The sequence below is a fragment of the Oryzias latipes genome, chromosome 3 (genome assembly GCF_002234675.1).
Source record: "Oryzias latipes chromosome 3, ASM223467v1".
Lineage (NCBI taxonomy): Eukaryota > Metazoa > Chordata > Actinopteri > Beloniformes > Adrianichthyidae > Oryzias > Oryzias latipes.
The window spans coordinates 13,543,500-13,561,415 of record NC_019861.2 but is presented as its reverse complement, the minus strand read 5'-3'; the positions used below and the strand labels follow the sequence as shown (position 1 = coordinate 13,561,415).

The window sequence follows — 17,916 nt, the reverse complement described above, 5'->3', positions numbered from 1 at the left end:
TGAAGTGCACCTGATAATCAGGAAAAGTACAATAAGGGTTAGTTAAATTTACAATTGCAGGCTGTTCCATTCCCTCCACCATCAAATTCTGGAGGTGGCCTCTGATAAATTACATCCTGTCAGTACAAGTGTTGATTGATTCCAATAAAGACAAACCTTTTTTTTTTCAGTGATGGAGATGCAACAACACACTGGATCAAGTCTACTGCAACATCCCAGGTGCATACAAGGCTGCAGCAGCTCCTCACCTGGGCATGTCAGATCACATCTCTGTGGAGCTAACCCCCACATACAGACCTCTGATCTGCAGGACCAAACCAACCATCAAAACAGTTCAGGCATGGACCGAAGAGGCTTCTTCTGCACTACAGGACTGTTTTGAACTCACTGACTGGGAGGTGTTTAAAGATGGCTCAGACCTGGAGGCCTACACAACATCCGTCCTGAGCTATGTGCAGTTCTGCACCGATGCTGTTCTGCCCACAAAGTCCATCAAAGTCTATCCAAACCAGAAACCATGGTTTGATGGAACAGTGCAGTCTCTGCTCAAAGCTCGGGATGCAGCCTACAGGTCAGGTGACAGGCTGGCCTACAGCAGAGCCCGGACAGAGCTGAGGAGGGGCATCAACCAGGCCAAACGCAGACACAGACAACGGGTGGAACAGCACTTTGCTAATAACAACCCGCGGGAGATGTGGAGAGGCATCAGAACCATCACAGACCACAGGAGCAGCATGCAGCAGACCACTCATGACCCCACCCTGCCTGACACTCTAAACACCTTCTTTGCACGCTTCGAGACGCCCGGCAGCAGCAGAGACCCTGGTCCTCTATTACAGCTGGAGGAACAGTCCCAGCCTCTCGTCCTGCAGCTACATCAGGTGAGCTCCACTCTGAGGAGGATCGACACCAGCAAAGCCGCAGGACCAGATAAGGTGTCAGGTCGGGTTCTGAAGCTGTGCGCACATCAGCTGGCTGGAGTTCTCCTGGACATCTTCAATTGGTCCCTGCAGCTCACCTCAGTTCCCGTGTGCCTCAAGTCCTCCATCATCGTGCCGGTGCCAAAAAAAATCATCCGTCTCGTGCCTCAATGATTACCGGCCGGTCGCTCTGACACCGGTGATCATGAAGTGCTTTGAGAGGATCATCCTGAACCACATCAAGGACATCATCCCTGCTACTCTGGACAGTCATCAGTTCGCTTACAGGGAGAACCGATCGACAGAGGACGCAGTCTCACTAGCCCTGCATGCTACCCTGTCCCACCTGGAGCATCCTGACACCTATGTCAGGATGTTATTTGTGGACTTCAGTTCAGCCTTCAACACGGTGATCCCGGACAAGCTGACACTGAAGCTCCACAACCTGGGTCTGCCTGCCTCCCTGTGCCTCTGGATCAAAGACTTTCTCACCAACAGGCCCCAAGTGGTGAGAATCGGGGACTCAACATCGTCCACTCTGATCCTGAGCACAGGAACACCACAGGGGTGTGTCCTCAGCCCCGCCCTCTTCACTCTGTTCACCCACGACTGCTCCGCTATTCATTCCACAAATCTGGTTTTAAAGTTCGCCGACGACACCACCGTAGTGGGTCTCATATCCAACAATGATGAGACTCACTACAGAGAGGAAGTTCAGCACCTGACAGGATGGTGTGCTGACAACAACCTCATCCTGAACACCTCCAAGACCAAAGAGATCATTGTGGATTTTAGAAGGACTAGAAAGGTGGCACACACCCCCCTCCTCATTAACGGGGAGGAAGTGGAGCGGGTGGACCACATCAAGTTCCTGGGAATCCACATCACATCTGACCTCACCTGGTCGCTGCACACATCCCACCTGGTGAAGAAGGCTCAGCAGAGACTCTTCTTTCTCAGGAAGCTTAAAAGGACTGGACTTTCATCACAACTTCTGGGGAACTTCTACAAGGCAACCATAGAGAGCATCCTCTGTCTGAGTGCTACGGTGTGGTACGGGAGCTGCACCGCTCAAGACAGGAAGGACTTGGCCCGGGTGGTGAAAACCGCACAGGAGATTGTGGGAGGACCTCTCCCACAACTCGACTCAGTGTATGACAGCCGGGTCCGACGGAAGGCTGGTCGTATTGCTGCAGACCCCACCCACCCAGGACATAACCTGTTTGTACCTCTTCCCTCTGGGAAGAGATACAGGAGCATCAGAACTCACACAAACAGACTGAGGAACAGCTTATTCCCAAGAGCAGTGAGGTCCATCCCCCCCCCCCCCCCCCCCACATCACACAACTGGGTCAACGAAACCGCCCCCTCCCCCCAGACTTAACATAACCCACTAACCCCTGTCAGCACACAGCTGACAATGCTCTGACTCTATTTTAAACTGTGTGCAATATTCATGCTGTATGTGCAATATCCATTCTAATGTGGAATACCCACTCGTGCAATATTCACCCCACTCTACTGTACAGTATTTAAGTATTTATGCCTTATATAGCTCCTTATTCTTATTTTATTTTATTCTACCTTTTTTATATCGAGAGTTGCTGGAAAAAATTTCATTGTGCTCTGCAGAATGATAATAAAAGATTCTGATTCTGATTCTGATGCTGCCCCCCAGAAGGTGTTGGTGCAATCACACGGGGTTCTGTGGGTCTTTTTTTTTAATATATTTTGGTACCGTCATTCAACCCTTGTAGGCAGAAACTGGGCTCATCGCTGAACATAAGGCTCTTCTACATCGTCAGGTTCTTGTCCTGTGGGCAGAAAGTCCTACTACAGTCTACTGGAGACACTTACTTCATGGCCTCATGTACTCTTACTATGGAACTTGGTTTTTAGTTGTAGATGGTGCTGGATCACTCCAAACAATTCCACCATTTGGTTTTCCTGCATCTCTCAATCCAGATTCCGATCAGTCTTTGCCTGCTCATTCTTGGAGCAGACACCTGTAGAAGATCGTATACCAGACTGTCTTTTTAGTTTGAGTTTTCTTAGAGAGAAGGAAATTCCTTTTCCATCTGAGCCCTGACCAATCAGAATTTCAGTTGTATTTGTTAGTTAGATAAATATACAGAACCATTATCACTGAAGCTGTCAGTCCATTTATTTCAGTAGTTTTATCACCCTTTGTCTTTCTTCCTTTTTTAATTCTCTTTAAAATAGCAATAAACTGTCTTAATTAATAATAGAGGAATGTGGATAAGGGGGATAACCCATTAGCTCCATACTGCCCTCTAGTGGTAATAGCGTGGTGTACCTTAACTTTATTGACCATTTTTGCAGCAGTTTTATATTTCAGAAGGAGTAAATGGTCACTTGTAGTTGGAATTCCTTTATTAAAAAATGATTATAATTACTTTAAACAAAATAAGTAAGAACGTTTGTAAGGAGCTGTCATGCACTGCTGATATTTTTTGTCTTACTGTAATACGTTGATTTGAATTCTAAGGTAATTTTATATATATTTTTAATTTGTGGTTACTATTACTATGAGGGGCATCAAAATGTGATAGTTTATGATTGTTTCAGAGTTTTTTTAATTTTTCTTTTGCTGAACATTTCCTGCTCTGTTAAATTCATATGACAGGACACTTTCATTTGTTTTGTTTTATCTTTAAAAAAATGACTATTAGATTTTTGGTGTGAACACAAAGCGTGGTGATGGGTTATTAAAATGTACATGGTGTGTGGATTAAGAAAAGAAAATTCTAGTTTAGAATTTTGTCTTTTAGCTACTGTTTTAGTTTGTTGATTTCACGTTTTCACAGCCTTATAACTTTCAATAAACACAACTTTAAAGTTTGACAGTGATGCAGGCCTTTGATTGGTCGACTCACGTCATATGCAGCAAATACTTCATGGCTAATCACAGTGGCTGACTCAGTCAGTGCAGTCTCCTTTCTAAATGTCAGACACAGGCATGAATCCCGAGTGACAGATTCTACTAACCCTGTATTTTTCTGTCATTTACCACCAAACTCTAGGGCCCCATCTCCAGTAATCATTTTCTGTGAAGTGTCAAGAAGGAGGTGGAACAGACCAACTCTGTCAGGTTTCTTGGCATGCACATCTCCAAGAACCTGACATGGACACTGATCCCCTCCAAGCTGGTGAAAAGGGCCCATCAGAGGTTGTTCTTCCTGATGAAGCTGAGGAAGGCGGGTCTGGCTCCGGGACTTCTCAGACAGTTCTACAGGAGCACCGTGGAGAGCATCCTCTGCCAGTGCTGGACAGTGTGGTACAGCAGCTGCACAGCAGAGAAGAGGAGAGACCTGGGTGGGGAAGACAGCGCAGAGGATTGTGGGAGCTGAGCTCCCAGACATAGACGCAGTGCGTCTAAAGAGAAGAGCCCGGGCCATCAGCATGGACAGCAGCAATCCTGGACATTCCCTGTTTGTGCCGCTGCAATCGGGCAAGAGGTACCAGGTTTTAAAAACAAGGACAAATAGACTGAGAAGCAGCTTCTTCCCCAGAGCTGTAGTCTCCATCACCCCCCCCCCCCCCCCCCGTGCGCTTTCCATCTCCCACTGACTTAAATCTTATTCATCTCAGACATCCTTAAGTACAACACACTGCTGAATGTGCAATAAAGCTGTTTATTATTATGACATTTTTATTTAAAACTTCTTAATGTATTTTCTGATTTTTATATTCTTATATTGGTTTTTATTCTTTGATGTTTACTTCTTCTTTTTGACTGAGTGTCAACAGAATTTGGCTGTAGAAATACAATGACAATAAAAATCTTTGAATCTTTGAGACTGGTCTCTAATGCATTACTACAATGATCCAGCAGGGCTCAGTAGAACACCGACAAAAGCGGAGGAAGATTGTTTTAGAAGGTTGTAATGCAGGAAAAAAAACAGTACAGGACAGATGTTCTGCCTTGTGCTATCCTAGGCACTTTAACGTTGGGAGTTGGGTCATCTAGACCCACTAGACAGTGCTCTGAACCTTTTTTCTTCAATGATTTGTGATCTTCAATGGTGTCCATGGATTACATGAAATCTTTCCACCTTTATCCACCTTTGTCATGGTAGGGAGAACACATCAATGTAAGGGTGGGGTCATCTAAGATAGCACAAGTATTACGAAACACTGTGACGCATCTTGTAAACACATGATCATCTTATCCTGTATGAAATAAATAGCCATTTTCTCTAATTCACTCTGCCTGCAGCGTGAGATGTTAAATCATGATATTGAAATCAAAAAATGTCTTTGTATAGACAATAAAATGCAGGTTAGCAGCTGTTTTGAACACTAGTGAAAAGATTTAAATAGGAATAAAAAAGGAGTATCCAAAGAGCTATGAGGGTTACTGTCAATTAAAAGAATATATATGTCAGGAATACAATTAATGACAGCATTTTATCAAACAAGATATTTCCAAATATTCCTAAACGAACAGAAACTACTAGGAATGGGAGGAGAGGGATGACAGGGCTACTGCTGAAGTTGGATCAAGAAGCAGATTGTTGTCATGGTTACACCATAACAGAAGTTGTTGTTTTCAATCTTTTCCCCTTTTTGTTTCATTGGTTTTTTGGAACTGAAGAAAGAATTTCAGCGACACAAGTAATCCAGTCCCTTCTGGTCTCCTGCTGCTGTCCTGATTCTTGATAAAAATACATTTTTAGAACAGGTTGTCATTGCAATTTTTTTCCTTTGTTGAGTTTTGTCTTTTCACCTCATAGTGCAGTCAGACCTGGTGCACCATGAACTGACTGAGTCATGACCAAAAAATTGGGAACAAATATTAAATGAATGTTGTGTTAATTTGAAACTTAATTCAAAAGATGTCATCTTTTATTGAGAAGATCATTTATAATTAACACATTTGAACTCCCTCATCTGTCTCTCTTTGTGCTATTACACCAATTTAATTACCTCATTTACATCAGAAAATGACAGACTGGGAGATTACTTCTGCACAATTTATAACCAAGAGAGGCTTGTTGCATAAACAACTCCCTCAGATTTCATGAATCCACTTGTTGCTCCCCAGCATTTGTTCTCTGGTGAATCAAATTTCATGTACAGTCTGTGCATCCCTAAGTGGCACCTGCAGCTTTAGTATTTCTGTAATAAAATAAAATAAATCACGCTTTGTACTAGATCAGAAGTACTATTATAAAAGTTTACCAGAATTTGTTATATTAAAATAACCTGACTTACATACTTAATAACTGCTACTTACAACCAGCACTTTAATTATGAATTATCATGAAGAATAGAAAATGCACAGATGGTAGCACCAGCAGGCAGCGAAACTCTCCACTTGGAACTCTGATAACAATTAATATCAAACTTTTTATTTTTTTCAGCTGCACATGGCCTATCACACAAGTGAATAAGTAGATAAATAGTCTGTTTAGTGAATTTCACGTATATTAAATATACTACATGTAGTTTATGGATGTTTAGGAATGTCATTTTAGGTTTAAAATATGAGAAAATTAATTGCTAAAATGATAAAATCTTAAAAATTATGAGAACCACAATAATTCAACACACTACTGTGTGCAGAAGTTCTGTTTTTTTGCTTTTCTTTATGTAAACTTTTAGTTTCCTTATGTGCAGTTGGATTTCAACTGAAGTGTTACTCCAATAGCTATTTAAAAGACAGCCAAGTACGTAAAAATGCCCACATGTGTACTCCAAACTAATGAAATTATATACAAGACAGACAGGAACGTGAAGAATGCAATTTAGCACCAGCTGGTTAATTTTAAAGTCAAAATGTGAATTCTACGGTGGCCCTGAAGTGCAAATCACATCAACAAATTACTCAACGCATTTTTTTTAAAGATTTCAACAATTATAAAAGTAAAAACAAAAAAAAAAATCCAAAAAACTTTACATTTTAAAAATAAAAACAAAGTTCCAGAAACCAAACACACATTTTGCTCTTCAAGGCCACTGTAAAATGGAGGTTGGTTTTTAGTTAGTTATTATTTAACACACTACATTAATAAGTTTCGGAATTTTTTAATACAACTCCTTGTATTTTTGTTGTGTTTTTTTTTTTTAAAAAGGAAAATTTTCATGCATTAGGCCAACTTGCCATGGTACCGTTAGCTGATCTCAAATACACTGTCAATGTAATTTAAAATAACTCAACTGTGTTTACTAGATGATGCTAATCTTTCAGTGACTTACACAACCCTTGTGTCTGTTTGTGGGCAAGTTTTTTGCCTATTTATTTTGTATTTTTACTATTTTAATTTTTTTGCTTTGTTTGATTAATTAAAGTTGGGTTTGAATCAGCTGATTTTCTAGAGGATTATTTATTATTTCTCAAATAAAAAATGTAACAACTAATATTTATGTTGTTTTTTTATTGCTTTGTTATTTAAATATATTGTCAATAAAGTTTTAAAAGATTCGTCGACAAAGGTGGCCGGAAATAGTTTTATTTACTAGAAGAAATGACTGCGGGTGGATCTTAAAGCATAATAAAGAGTAATTTCATGTACATACATAATATTCCTATAACAAAGCTTTTTTTTTAAGTGTGGGGTGGGGTGGGGGACACATTTTCTTTATTTCTTTCTCACACATGTAAAATAGATTGAAAGGTCTGACCGGAAATTGATTTATTGATACGTTCTATGGACGTCACAGCGTCCATACGTTTTTACGTCAACGCAGCGGATCTACAAAAAAAAAAAAGCGAACTGTAGATGTGTGTCCTAAACATGCCTCGAGTCAGCCGTTGTGGGGGCCACAATATGACCCGGAATGGACTTCCTTGCTGCATGTAAACACCAGTTTAGTGTTGCTAAAGCTACCGGCGCATTAACCCGGAGTTTAGCCGAGCTTTTTATCTATTTCAAGAGAAGATGGCGGAGTTCTCACCCGTGCTGCCGATGCGGGATGGGGGAGGACGATTTGCCCAGCCCATTTTCCCTCGGTCCAGGTCCGGTTCCGAGTCTGACAGCGAACTGTCCCAGAGTCTAGCCCGCACCAAAATCCGCTCGTACGGGAGCACCGCCAGCGTCACGGCCTCCCTGGGGGAGAAATACATAGAGCATCGGGTTACAGACAGTGATACTCTGCAGGGCATTGCTCTCAAATACGGCGTCACGGTAAGGCTGGGTGTGCGTGGAATTCATGTAAAAATGCAGCCCTTTAGTTAGTGACACGGACGAACGCAGTGTGATTTTGTTGACACAGTCGCATCACTTTGTTCTTCTGGCACTTTTTGAAAATCTGGTTTTTTGACCCAGGCTGGAAGCCACAAACTGCATCATCAGTGTTTTGTTTGTTTCCACATTTGGCTTGTCAGCTCTGGAAGCTGGGTTACAGTTGTTCCCCCTTCCAGGTGTCTAGTGCTTCACATGCTGTCAGTCATCTCAGCACTCAAAGCTCACAGACATGATGCTGCAGCGTCACTCAAATAGAGAGTCAGTGATGTTCCTGTGGCCTTACACAACACCCCTAAAGACAGAAAGGAGCCCACCGAAGTTCAAATGCTGCACATGTCCATCCATGCAGCTGTCCTGATAAGTTTGAGTTTATCACTGTAAAAAGACTTCTAAAAAGTTGCACATACTTGCTTTAAATGTGGGGCTGCATGAAACGAGGAAAGTTTGAGATACAATCAATATTGTGATCATAATGATGTGACTTGTGAAACATAAACGAAAAGCAAAACTACAAAAACCACTAATACATTATTTCCATTTTACTGCAAGCGTCTTGTTTAGCTTAGAGTCAACATGGGGGAAGGATGGAAAGGAAAGGGGAAGGAAGTGGGGCCAACCTCTGATCGTAATATTGCAGGTTCGATTCCCGCGGGGCGGAGAGCTTGTAACCTGCTGATTGTAGCCTCTATGTCACAGTCTTTTTCCAATGACGTTATTTTTGTCTGCCCCTGGTTTACCACAATTTAAGTATAGAAATAGTCAGAAATGCAATTTTAAGGTTAAACTTTGTTCATATTTGTCCTCCATCACGAGGAAAATGTCACAAGAAAATGTTAAAAACACAATTTTCATTGGTGTCGGCCTTTAAAGCCTTTTTTATGCTGTTTAGACTAAGAAGCAGATTAGGATGTCTGTGTTTTTATTCTTGTGTTTTTGCTTGCCCTCATGTCAGATGGAGCAGATCAAGAGAGCCAACAAGCTGTTCAATAACGACTGCATCTTTTTGAGGAACAGCCTCAACATTCCCGTGGTGTCGGAGAAGCGCTCCATTTTCAACGGACTGTCTCTGGAGTCCCCCGACGGGGAGTGTGAGACGGCATGCCAGGACATCGAGGGACCCTCGCCGCCTTCTTCCCCACCTCCTGCGGAGGAGTCCAAACCACCCCAGCCAGAGGAGCTGTCAGCCAAAGACTTCTTACACAGACTGGACTTGCAAATTAAACAGTCAAAGCAGGCTGCACGCCGGCTCAAAGAAGAGGAAGTGAGGTGAGGGGCTTTTTTTGTTTGTGTCATTTGTGAGAACACCACACCACACCTGCGCATTCAGAGGTTACAGCTCTGACTTCACCATTGGAGCTTTCCGCTCAGCTTTTATTCCATGGGTTAAACAAAAAGATTGCATAAAAATGTGAAAAACTAAAACATTTTTTAAACACAATCCCTTCATTTCATGGGCTTGTAAGTAATTGGACAAATGAAATAACTGAAAATAAAATGGTCATTACTAATATTTGGTTGAAAACCCTTTGTTGGCAATGACAGCCTGAAGTCTTGAACTCATGGACATCACCAGATGCTGGGTTTTCTCCTTCTGAATGCTCTGCCAGGCCTTTACTGCAGCAGCTTTCAGTTGCTGTTTGTTTGTGGGCCTTTCTGTCTGAAGTTTAGTCTTCAACAAGTGAAATACTGCTCAATTGGGTTAAGTTCAGGTGACTGACTTGGCCATTCAAGAATATTCCACTTCTTTGCTTTAATAAACTCCTGAGTTGCTTTGGCTGTATGTTTAGGGTCGTTGTCCATCTGTATTATGAAACGCCGCCCAATCAGTTTGGCTGCATTCACCTGGATCTGTGCAGACAGTTTGTCTCTGAACACCTCAGAATTCATCGGGCTGCTTCTGTCCTGTGTCACGTCATCAATAAACACTAGTGTCCCAGTGCCACTAGTAGCCATGCACGCCCAGACCATCACACTGCCTCCACAATGTTTTACTGATGATGTAGTGTGCTTTGGATCATGAGCTTCTCCACGCCTTCTCCATACTTTTCTCTTGCCATCATTCTAGTAGAGGTTGATTTTGGCTTCACCTGTCCAAAGAATGTTTTTCCAGAACTGTGCTGGCTTTTTTAGATGCTTTTTAGCAAAGTCCAATCTATTCTTCCTTTTCTTGAGGCTTATGAGTGGCTTGCATCTGTAGTGTAACCTCTGTATCTGCTTTCATGCAGTCTTCTTTTTATGGTAGACTTGGATATTGATACGCCAACCTCCTGGAGAATGTTGTTCACTTGGTTGGCTGTTGTGAACGGGTTCCTCTTCACCATGAAAATGATTCTGCGATCATCCACCAATGTTGTCTTCCGTGGACGTCCAGGTCTTTTTGCGTTGCTGAGTTCACCAGTGCTTTCTTTCTCAGGATGTACCACACCGTTGATTTTGCCACTCCTAATACTGTAGCAATTTCTGGCATGTTTTATTTCTGTTTTCTCAGCTTAATGATGTTTCGTTTCACCTGCATGGAGAGCCCCTTTGACCGCATGTTGTCTGTTCATAGTAAAATCTTCAAAATGCAAGCACGAGTCCTCTAATCAACTCCAGGCCTTGTGTCTGCTTCACTCATATCGACATAACAAAGGAATTGCCCACACCTGCCCAAGCAAGTCATGGAAGTCAATTGTCCAATTGCTTACCAGCCCATGAAATGAAGGGATTGTTTTTAAAAAATGCTTACGTTTTTCACATTTTTATGCAATCTTTTTTTTCAACCCATGGAATAAAAGCTGAAAGTCTGCACTTCAATGCCATCTGAGTTGTTTAAAATTCACTGTGGTAACGTACAGAAACTAAATAAGAAAGAATGTGTCTCTGTCCAAATATTTATGGTCCTGACTGTACATCCGATTTTATAGTTTTTCTTCTTTATTATTATTTTGAAAGCCTGCAATTTATTTAATTAAAAAAAAAAAGAAGCGTACAACCAAAGTTGCCAAATTTATTGACGACCTTTAGTTCAACCATTGATTTCTTCTAGCAGTGTCTCCTTAAAAAGTCTTATAAGGCTTAACATAAGGCCTTTAAAAGCCTTAAATTGTCTTAAATTCTGGTGAATGGTTTTTTTTTCCTTCTCAACGCAATGTGACTTCCTGTCACTAAAAAAGCTAAACATGTACAGGATAGAGTATGCCATAAGGTTGTGAACTGGTCATAAGTCGTTTAACCTCAGTGATGAGCTTGTGTGCGATGGTGCGGGAAAATGAAAAAAGTGCAAATTCATGCAGGGATGGTATGAAAATAGGGATTACTTGTGGTGGGCTAAACCAGTTAGCGGAAATCCTTATAAATCAAACTGCACGGTTTGCCGAAAGACATTTAAAATTGGCATGATGGGGATGGAATGGCATGTGGAGAGCAAGAAACGGAGACTTTTTCATTTTCTTAGTGCACACGGTCTTAACCTCTCCCTAAGAAGGTCTTAAAAAGGCCTTAAAAACCTTTAATGTAACTTCTGTTAATCGATAGACACCCTGTCTGGATCAAAGGGTCCAGCTCTAGACCTTGAGGGCCACTGCCCTGCATTTTTCTAAGCAATCCTGTAATTGAAGCTTCATGCTGGCACAAGCGACGGATCCAAGTAGTCAGCAGTAGAAATGACGGGGATGTCCTGAAAACAGACAGGCTTGTGTGGTTTTTAGGCCTAGGGTTGGACACCAACTGTCTGAAGAGCACAGATTTGTTAAATGAGCTGCTCTGTTAATCAAAACGGATGAGCTCGAGAGAGAGAGAGAAGACGCCAGCGAGCTGAACTGGTGTGAGTTACTTGGTTAGGTATAAACAAGACTAAAAGTGAAGTAATCTTGCTCAGACACACAAAAACACAGATACAGAAGATGTCGATGCTATTGGAAATCTTGTTTACATGTTGAAAGTTCAGAAGTATAGTGAGTTCACTACAAAGGCACATGGAGAAAGTCCGTCAAAAACCCTTGAGTGACAGCAGAAAAACTCTGGCATGATGAGGAGATTGCTGTTAGTGTGCTCAGTGAAACCTGTGTAGAACCATCAGGGTCTTTGGGTTTTAACTCACAAGATTACAAAAAATAGAAAAAACACAGTCAAGGCCCCCGCGCAAACATGTTTACATAAGTCAAAAAGGTTTTGAGATTCCTAGGTGAGAAACAAAAGTGGAACGTCTTGGGCTTTTCGCGTTGACACCCCCGCGCTGTCTTCTCCTGGGCCACACCTCAAAGCGAGCATCTGTAGGGGGTCCATCCCCCAAAACCCTGATGAAGACTAAAGGAAAGTAGGGGTTTAATGAATCATTTGATCAATTCAAATCATAATTTGTGGTCGCAGATAGGATTCATAGGCAATGTTGGTTCATTTTGAATGATCGATTCACTGCCCTAAAATGGATCCAGAACTTCAACCAGTGTGAAGGCCTGTTCACACCGGGACGAATTTCGCCGGCGATTTTCGCCGACGTTTAACGCCTCCTGACTAAACAAAGGGCACCAATGAGAGTGTGCACACCGACGCGAAAAAACGCCACGCGTCAAAGCGTCAAAAAAAAAAAACGCCTCGGGTCCGTTTTTTTTTTCCGACGCATCGCGTCGAAATCTATTCGACCAATGAGAATGGCGCTTTTGCACACGTGTTTGGAGCTTCTGAAGTTACAGTAAAACACAACTTGGGGGCGCTCAAACACAAAACTGCCTTGCTGAGCACACATACCAGGGAAGAAGATGGACGCCGAGTAGCGTCTACACTGCCGCGAAGAAATAATGACGGACATTCTAAAATATCCCCGAACCAAGCACCAGTTGGAGCTACTGGTGCTTGAAATATTCATGTTTTCTTTGTATGATTCTGACAAGCGCGTAAATACTTGCTCTCTTCTTCTGAGGGAAAAGCGACTTTAAGAAGCGTAAAGTTGCGCAGCGCCACCTTGTGTACAAGAGTATTTCTGTTTACATTAAGCGCCATCTAATGTCAGGGAATGAAATTGCATGTTCGCTCGGCTCATCGTCAGCGAAAATCGCCTGGGTGTGAACACAAAAGACGTGGCGAAAAACGCTGGCGAATAACGCCTGGCGAATATTCGTCCCGGTGTGTACGGGCCTTAACTCAGAGATAAATAGCTGGTACTAGGGCTGCACGATATGAGGAAAACTTGCGATATGCGATATGAGGGATTAATATTGCGATAACGATATAATTCGCGGTATATAAACAAATAGCGAAACAACCAAAAACATCACTCCCATTTTATTGCAACAGTTTAAGAATTGTACTCCAAATGACCCTCGTTGACATAGGAGGGAACATCTAACATAAAAGGGCTCCATCTGATTGGTCAACAACGCTAAAGGCTCTATCCGATTGGTCAAATGCATAAAGGGATTTATTTGATTTGTTAAATAATTTAAGCTGCCACAAGATTGTTTTAGCACATTTAAGGTAACCATTTATTGCATTTTTTGCTGTGTTTTGCGATATGCATATTGCACAGCTTGATCTTGCGATAACGATAAATTTGCGGTATATTGTGCAGGCCTAGCTGGTACTGAACAGTGCAGCTGAAGTTTTCCAGATTCCTTGAATTTCATAGATAATCAAGTGTAAATTTAATATGTGTACAAACAAACAAGTAAACAAAAATGAATGTCAAATCCATTTACATTTTAGTTTCATCAACTACAGCCCACTGTTGTTTTAACTACATCAAAATAATCCAAAGGGCACATTAGAACATTCTACCTCACTGTATGGTCACATGTCTGCTAAATTCAAAGTGTTTCCACACATTGGACTGGAATGATGGACTGATCAGTTTTTACTAACATCACACGTGTGTGAAGGTGTGTGTGTGTGTGTTGTCTGCTGTGATGCACTTTGTCGTTTTTACATCATAGTAAAATAAACCCACTGTACCTCAATCTAATTGAGATTTGGTATCAATATAATCCATTTATTTGATTTTAAAATGTTTTTTATGGTGTTGGTTGATTAGATTAACATCTTACTTCAGACAGATAGATCTGATCATAGGAATATAAAATAATTTGTTGATTAAGAGGAAAAGAAATGTTAGGATTGCAATTTCTGTGTTTTCTATTTGCATTTCAGCATCGCTTAGTAATAGAATAATAGAACAAAGTTGAAGGAGCTCCTGGACTTTACTGTGTTACAGTGGAAAGCACTTAAAAACTCAAGTTACCTTAAATTTGCTAATACATACATGCATATCATGGCAGCTGGAATCAAATAAATCCATTCATGCCTTTGACCAATCAGATGGAGCCCTTGATGTTGCTGACCAATCTGAGGGAGCGCTTTTATTTAAAATGCTCGCCGCCTACATAGACACATTTGGAGTATCATTTTTAAACTGTTGCAGTGATGAGAAATGACGTTTTTTTGGTCTTTGTGCTATTTGTTCATAAACCGTAAGTCATATCGTCCTCGCAATATTGATCATAAATATCGCATAATCGCGTGTTTTCCTCATATCGTGCAGCCCGATTCAAAAGGATTCCCAGAAGTTTTCACTGATCGCTCCCAACATCAAGCGCTGCATGTGAGACTTCCATGTTTGTTTGTCAAAAGCTACGCGTTTCCTCGCCGTCGTGATTTTCCGGCCAATGGGAGCAGCCGTACAATGAGCTAACGGACCAAAACTTCCATCAACTCTGCTGTGAAAACTCCCTTGAAATTGTTTGATGGTTACTAAAACACAAGTGTGTTGTAATCACATAAGTACAACTGTTGCCGCTCCCTTTTTTTCTTTCAGACCCAATTCAAACGGCTGATCTGAATTGCAGTCTCAGTTTGCAAATTTGACAAGTGTCCGCAGGAACAGAGAGAAGCCCCTGGCTGTAGTCTGTAGACTGGGGTGTGGCCCAACGTGGGCGGGACCGCCCACGTTGGGCCACACCCCAGTCTACAGACTACAGCCAGGGGTAGTTGGGAATAACAGGAAAAGATGTTCTTCCAGATATCATGAATCTGGGTTCAGTCAGTCACAAACTGTGTTTATGCAACAGCCAGGTATATAAATGTGTGTTGTTGTTTTTTTTTTGTTGCAACACAGGGACTTTGTCGAGTTTGCAGTAAAGTCTTTTTATGTGCATTTGCTCATGAACAGTTGGAAAAATAAGTGTTCCAAATAGGAGCAGTACTCGGTCCTTTCTCTCCTTTTATTTCTGCATCGCACTTGTTAAAACATAAAAAAAAAACACAGACGACAATGCATCCAAATGGAGATATGTATTTATTTAGTCCTGTTTTATTTCTTTCTGTTTCCTCAACAGAACTTGTAGAAACGGCGGCGTGCTGCATGGAAGGGTCCCTCGTGCTCTGTCACATGCAGCGGCGCCGCAGCCCCGTCCCTGTTTGTCACATATTTCTGTCTTCTTTATTGAACATGTGGACTTTAAAAGTGACTTGTAAATCGCCGATAAGGATTATGCATGAAGATTTCGCTCACTTCTGTCAACATACTGCAGTTTATTTCTTCAGTAGCTGCAGTGGTTTAAAAAAAAAACCCTCTTCTAGTTGACAAACTTTTGTGGGTTTTTTTCCTCTTGTGACACTAAATTAAAAAATTTTATGGGTTCAATTTGATGACTCACTCTGACAAACTGATCCTCTTTAAGCTACAGTCTCATGTTAAAGGGAACTAACGTGCAGCACGACGTTCCTCATTAAATAGTCTGTAGCACAGAAGTCGGAACAAATGCAGTTCAAATCCATTTTGACAAATGGACATTTGTGGAACTTCACTTCTTAGAAAAGAACAAAAACCAGGTTTTTACAAGAATAGATTTTCCATCTTTTTTCGTTCATTTTTGATGGTTGAGGGATGTCTGACTCACTCTGCAGGTGGTCCGTCTGCTTCTAGCGCTCAAACTTCATTTTTTTTCGGATTATTGTTTCCAACATGGCAGCTATCATGCTTTTTATAGTTTTTGTTGGTGTTAAAGCAGTTTTTCTGTCCATCTCTGTTTTTTTGGAATCGTTTTTATTGAAGATTCACTGGAATCTATTGAGAATCCCACTGAAATGATTAATCCAGAAGATTAACTCATAGTTTACCCAGTTAGTTTTTTTTTAGATTAGTTTTCCAAAGAGCAGAGATGAGTGTTGAGTTTCCTTGGCCGTTCAGGCGTCATGGAGCTTTAGATGTGTGGAAGCATGTTTTTAAACACAAACGTGTTTCCATAGTGCGTCAGGACAAACATCTGCAGCCTGCCTGGCTGACTTTATGTACACATGATGATGATCACAATGTTTTTATTTTGGACATGTACTTAAAAAGTAAATTTGGGACAGACTTGAGTGATAAACCATAAACTTAGAGGGACACACTCGTTTTCTCTTTATTGGACAAATATACACTTTTTTGATGCCTTCCTGTCATATTATATAACATTTGTTTAACTTTATTATTTGTCTGCATAAAATTACAAGTTATTGACGGGATTTAAACCCATTCTAAAGTCATAAACTCTGATTTAAAACATCGTTTTTCGAAGCCCAGAAAAAGGGCAAAAATAAAATATATCTGTCAAATTATGAGATAAAGAGAATAATAAAATAAAAAATGTCGCTTTAGTTTAATCGGCTAAAAAAGTGATGTTTCTGAGCAAAATCACTGTTGTCTATTTACAATAAAAAATCAATTATTTTTTATTTCGATTCGTCAATTTAACCTGGATTTAACCTGCATTTGTTCATTGATTCTTACTCGAATTAAAAACGAGTTTTTTTGAGAAATTCAAATTGTTTTCTTGAAGAATCATCAAATCTGAAGTTTTTTTTTATTCCGATATAAGCAGTTCTGCCTTTTGTTTTTTCAATAACTTGTAATTTCAAACCGTTTCATCCTGATTCTAGTTCCTTCCTATTGGTAATGAAGATTCTTTTCATATCTCTGTTTCTGGTTTATTTGGGGGGCATGGGAAGCATGCGCTCCATTCCTAACCAGAAACACACGGCTGTTCACTTCGCCTCATCTATTATTCACAGCCCCAAACTGGCTCTGGTAACTAAGAAGGAGAAATGATCCAGCTGCTGTTAAAGAGTTTGTTTGTTTTTGTGGTTGCAGGAACAATGAGGAGAGCTACACGGCCCCCAACACGTCCTACCAGGAGACGTAAAAGAGCAAGCAGTTCACCTGTAGCCCATAAACACACACACATCTATGTACACCACAACCTCATTGTTAATGTTTTTATCTGGTTTGTGTTTACTATGTTCCAGAGTGGTTTTGTTTGCCTTCTTATTTATTGAATGGGAACTATTGGAGTGTGTTTTGTCATTTCTGCTGTGTGCAGCAGCTCCACACGCGTGTGAAGCTGCTGCACCGATCACACCTGCTGCTTACGTTCAGTCACAGCGCCAAGCCAGTCCTGGGTTACCCCGCTGGACGCTCTTTAACTGCTTCGAATGCTCTAAATCTCCTCCTAGAACAGGATCATTGAAGAGTATTTTCAAGCCTTCCTCATCAGTATGAGCAAACACCCCCAATGATGGGCAGTTGGGTCGACACGAGCAATTCCACAGCTCTCATTCACCTCAAGTTTGTTCTTTTCTTTGCAAAAAAGGATCTATTTAGTTTTCCTTTTTGACGCGTGAATGCATTATTTATGTAATAAGTCTTTAACAAAGGTCTTATTGTGCTTTTAATATTCTGTTGGTTTTATTTGTTGAGAATAAATCTATATTTAAACCCCAAAGATGTCTTGTGTATGTGTGCTTTTCTTTTTAAATCACAGTGAAAGTGATCA

The 17,916-nt window shown here is 41.1% G+C and overlaps 1 protein-coding gene across 1 annotated transcript; it reads left to right on the top strand.

The window, feature by feature from the left end:
• The first annotated feature begins 7,609 nt into the window (after positions 1-7,609).
• Positions 7,610-17,865, top strand: lysmd2 (LysM domain containing 2). Its single transcript, XM_004066910.3, has 3 exons — positions 7,610-8,071; positions 9,084-9,397; positions 17,235-17,865. The coding sequence occupies exons 1-3, from the start codon at positions 7,826-7,828 to the stop codon at positions 17,284-17,286; spliced, it is 612 nt and encodes a 203-aa protein (XP_004066958.1). The 5' UTR covers positions 7,610-7,825; the 3' UTR covers positions 17,287-17,865.
• The last annotated feature ends 51 nt before the right edge of the window (positions 17,866-17,916 follow it).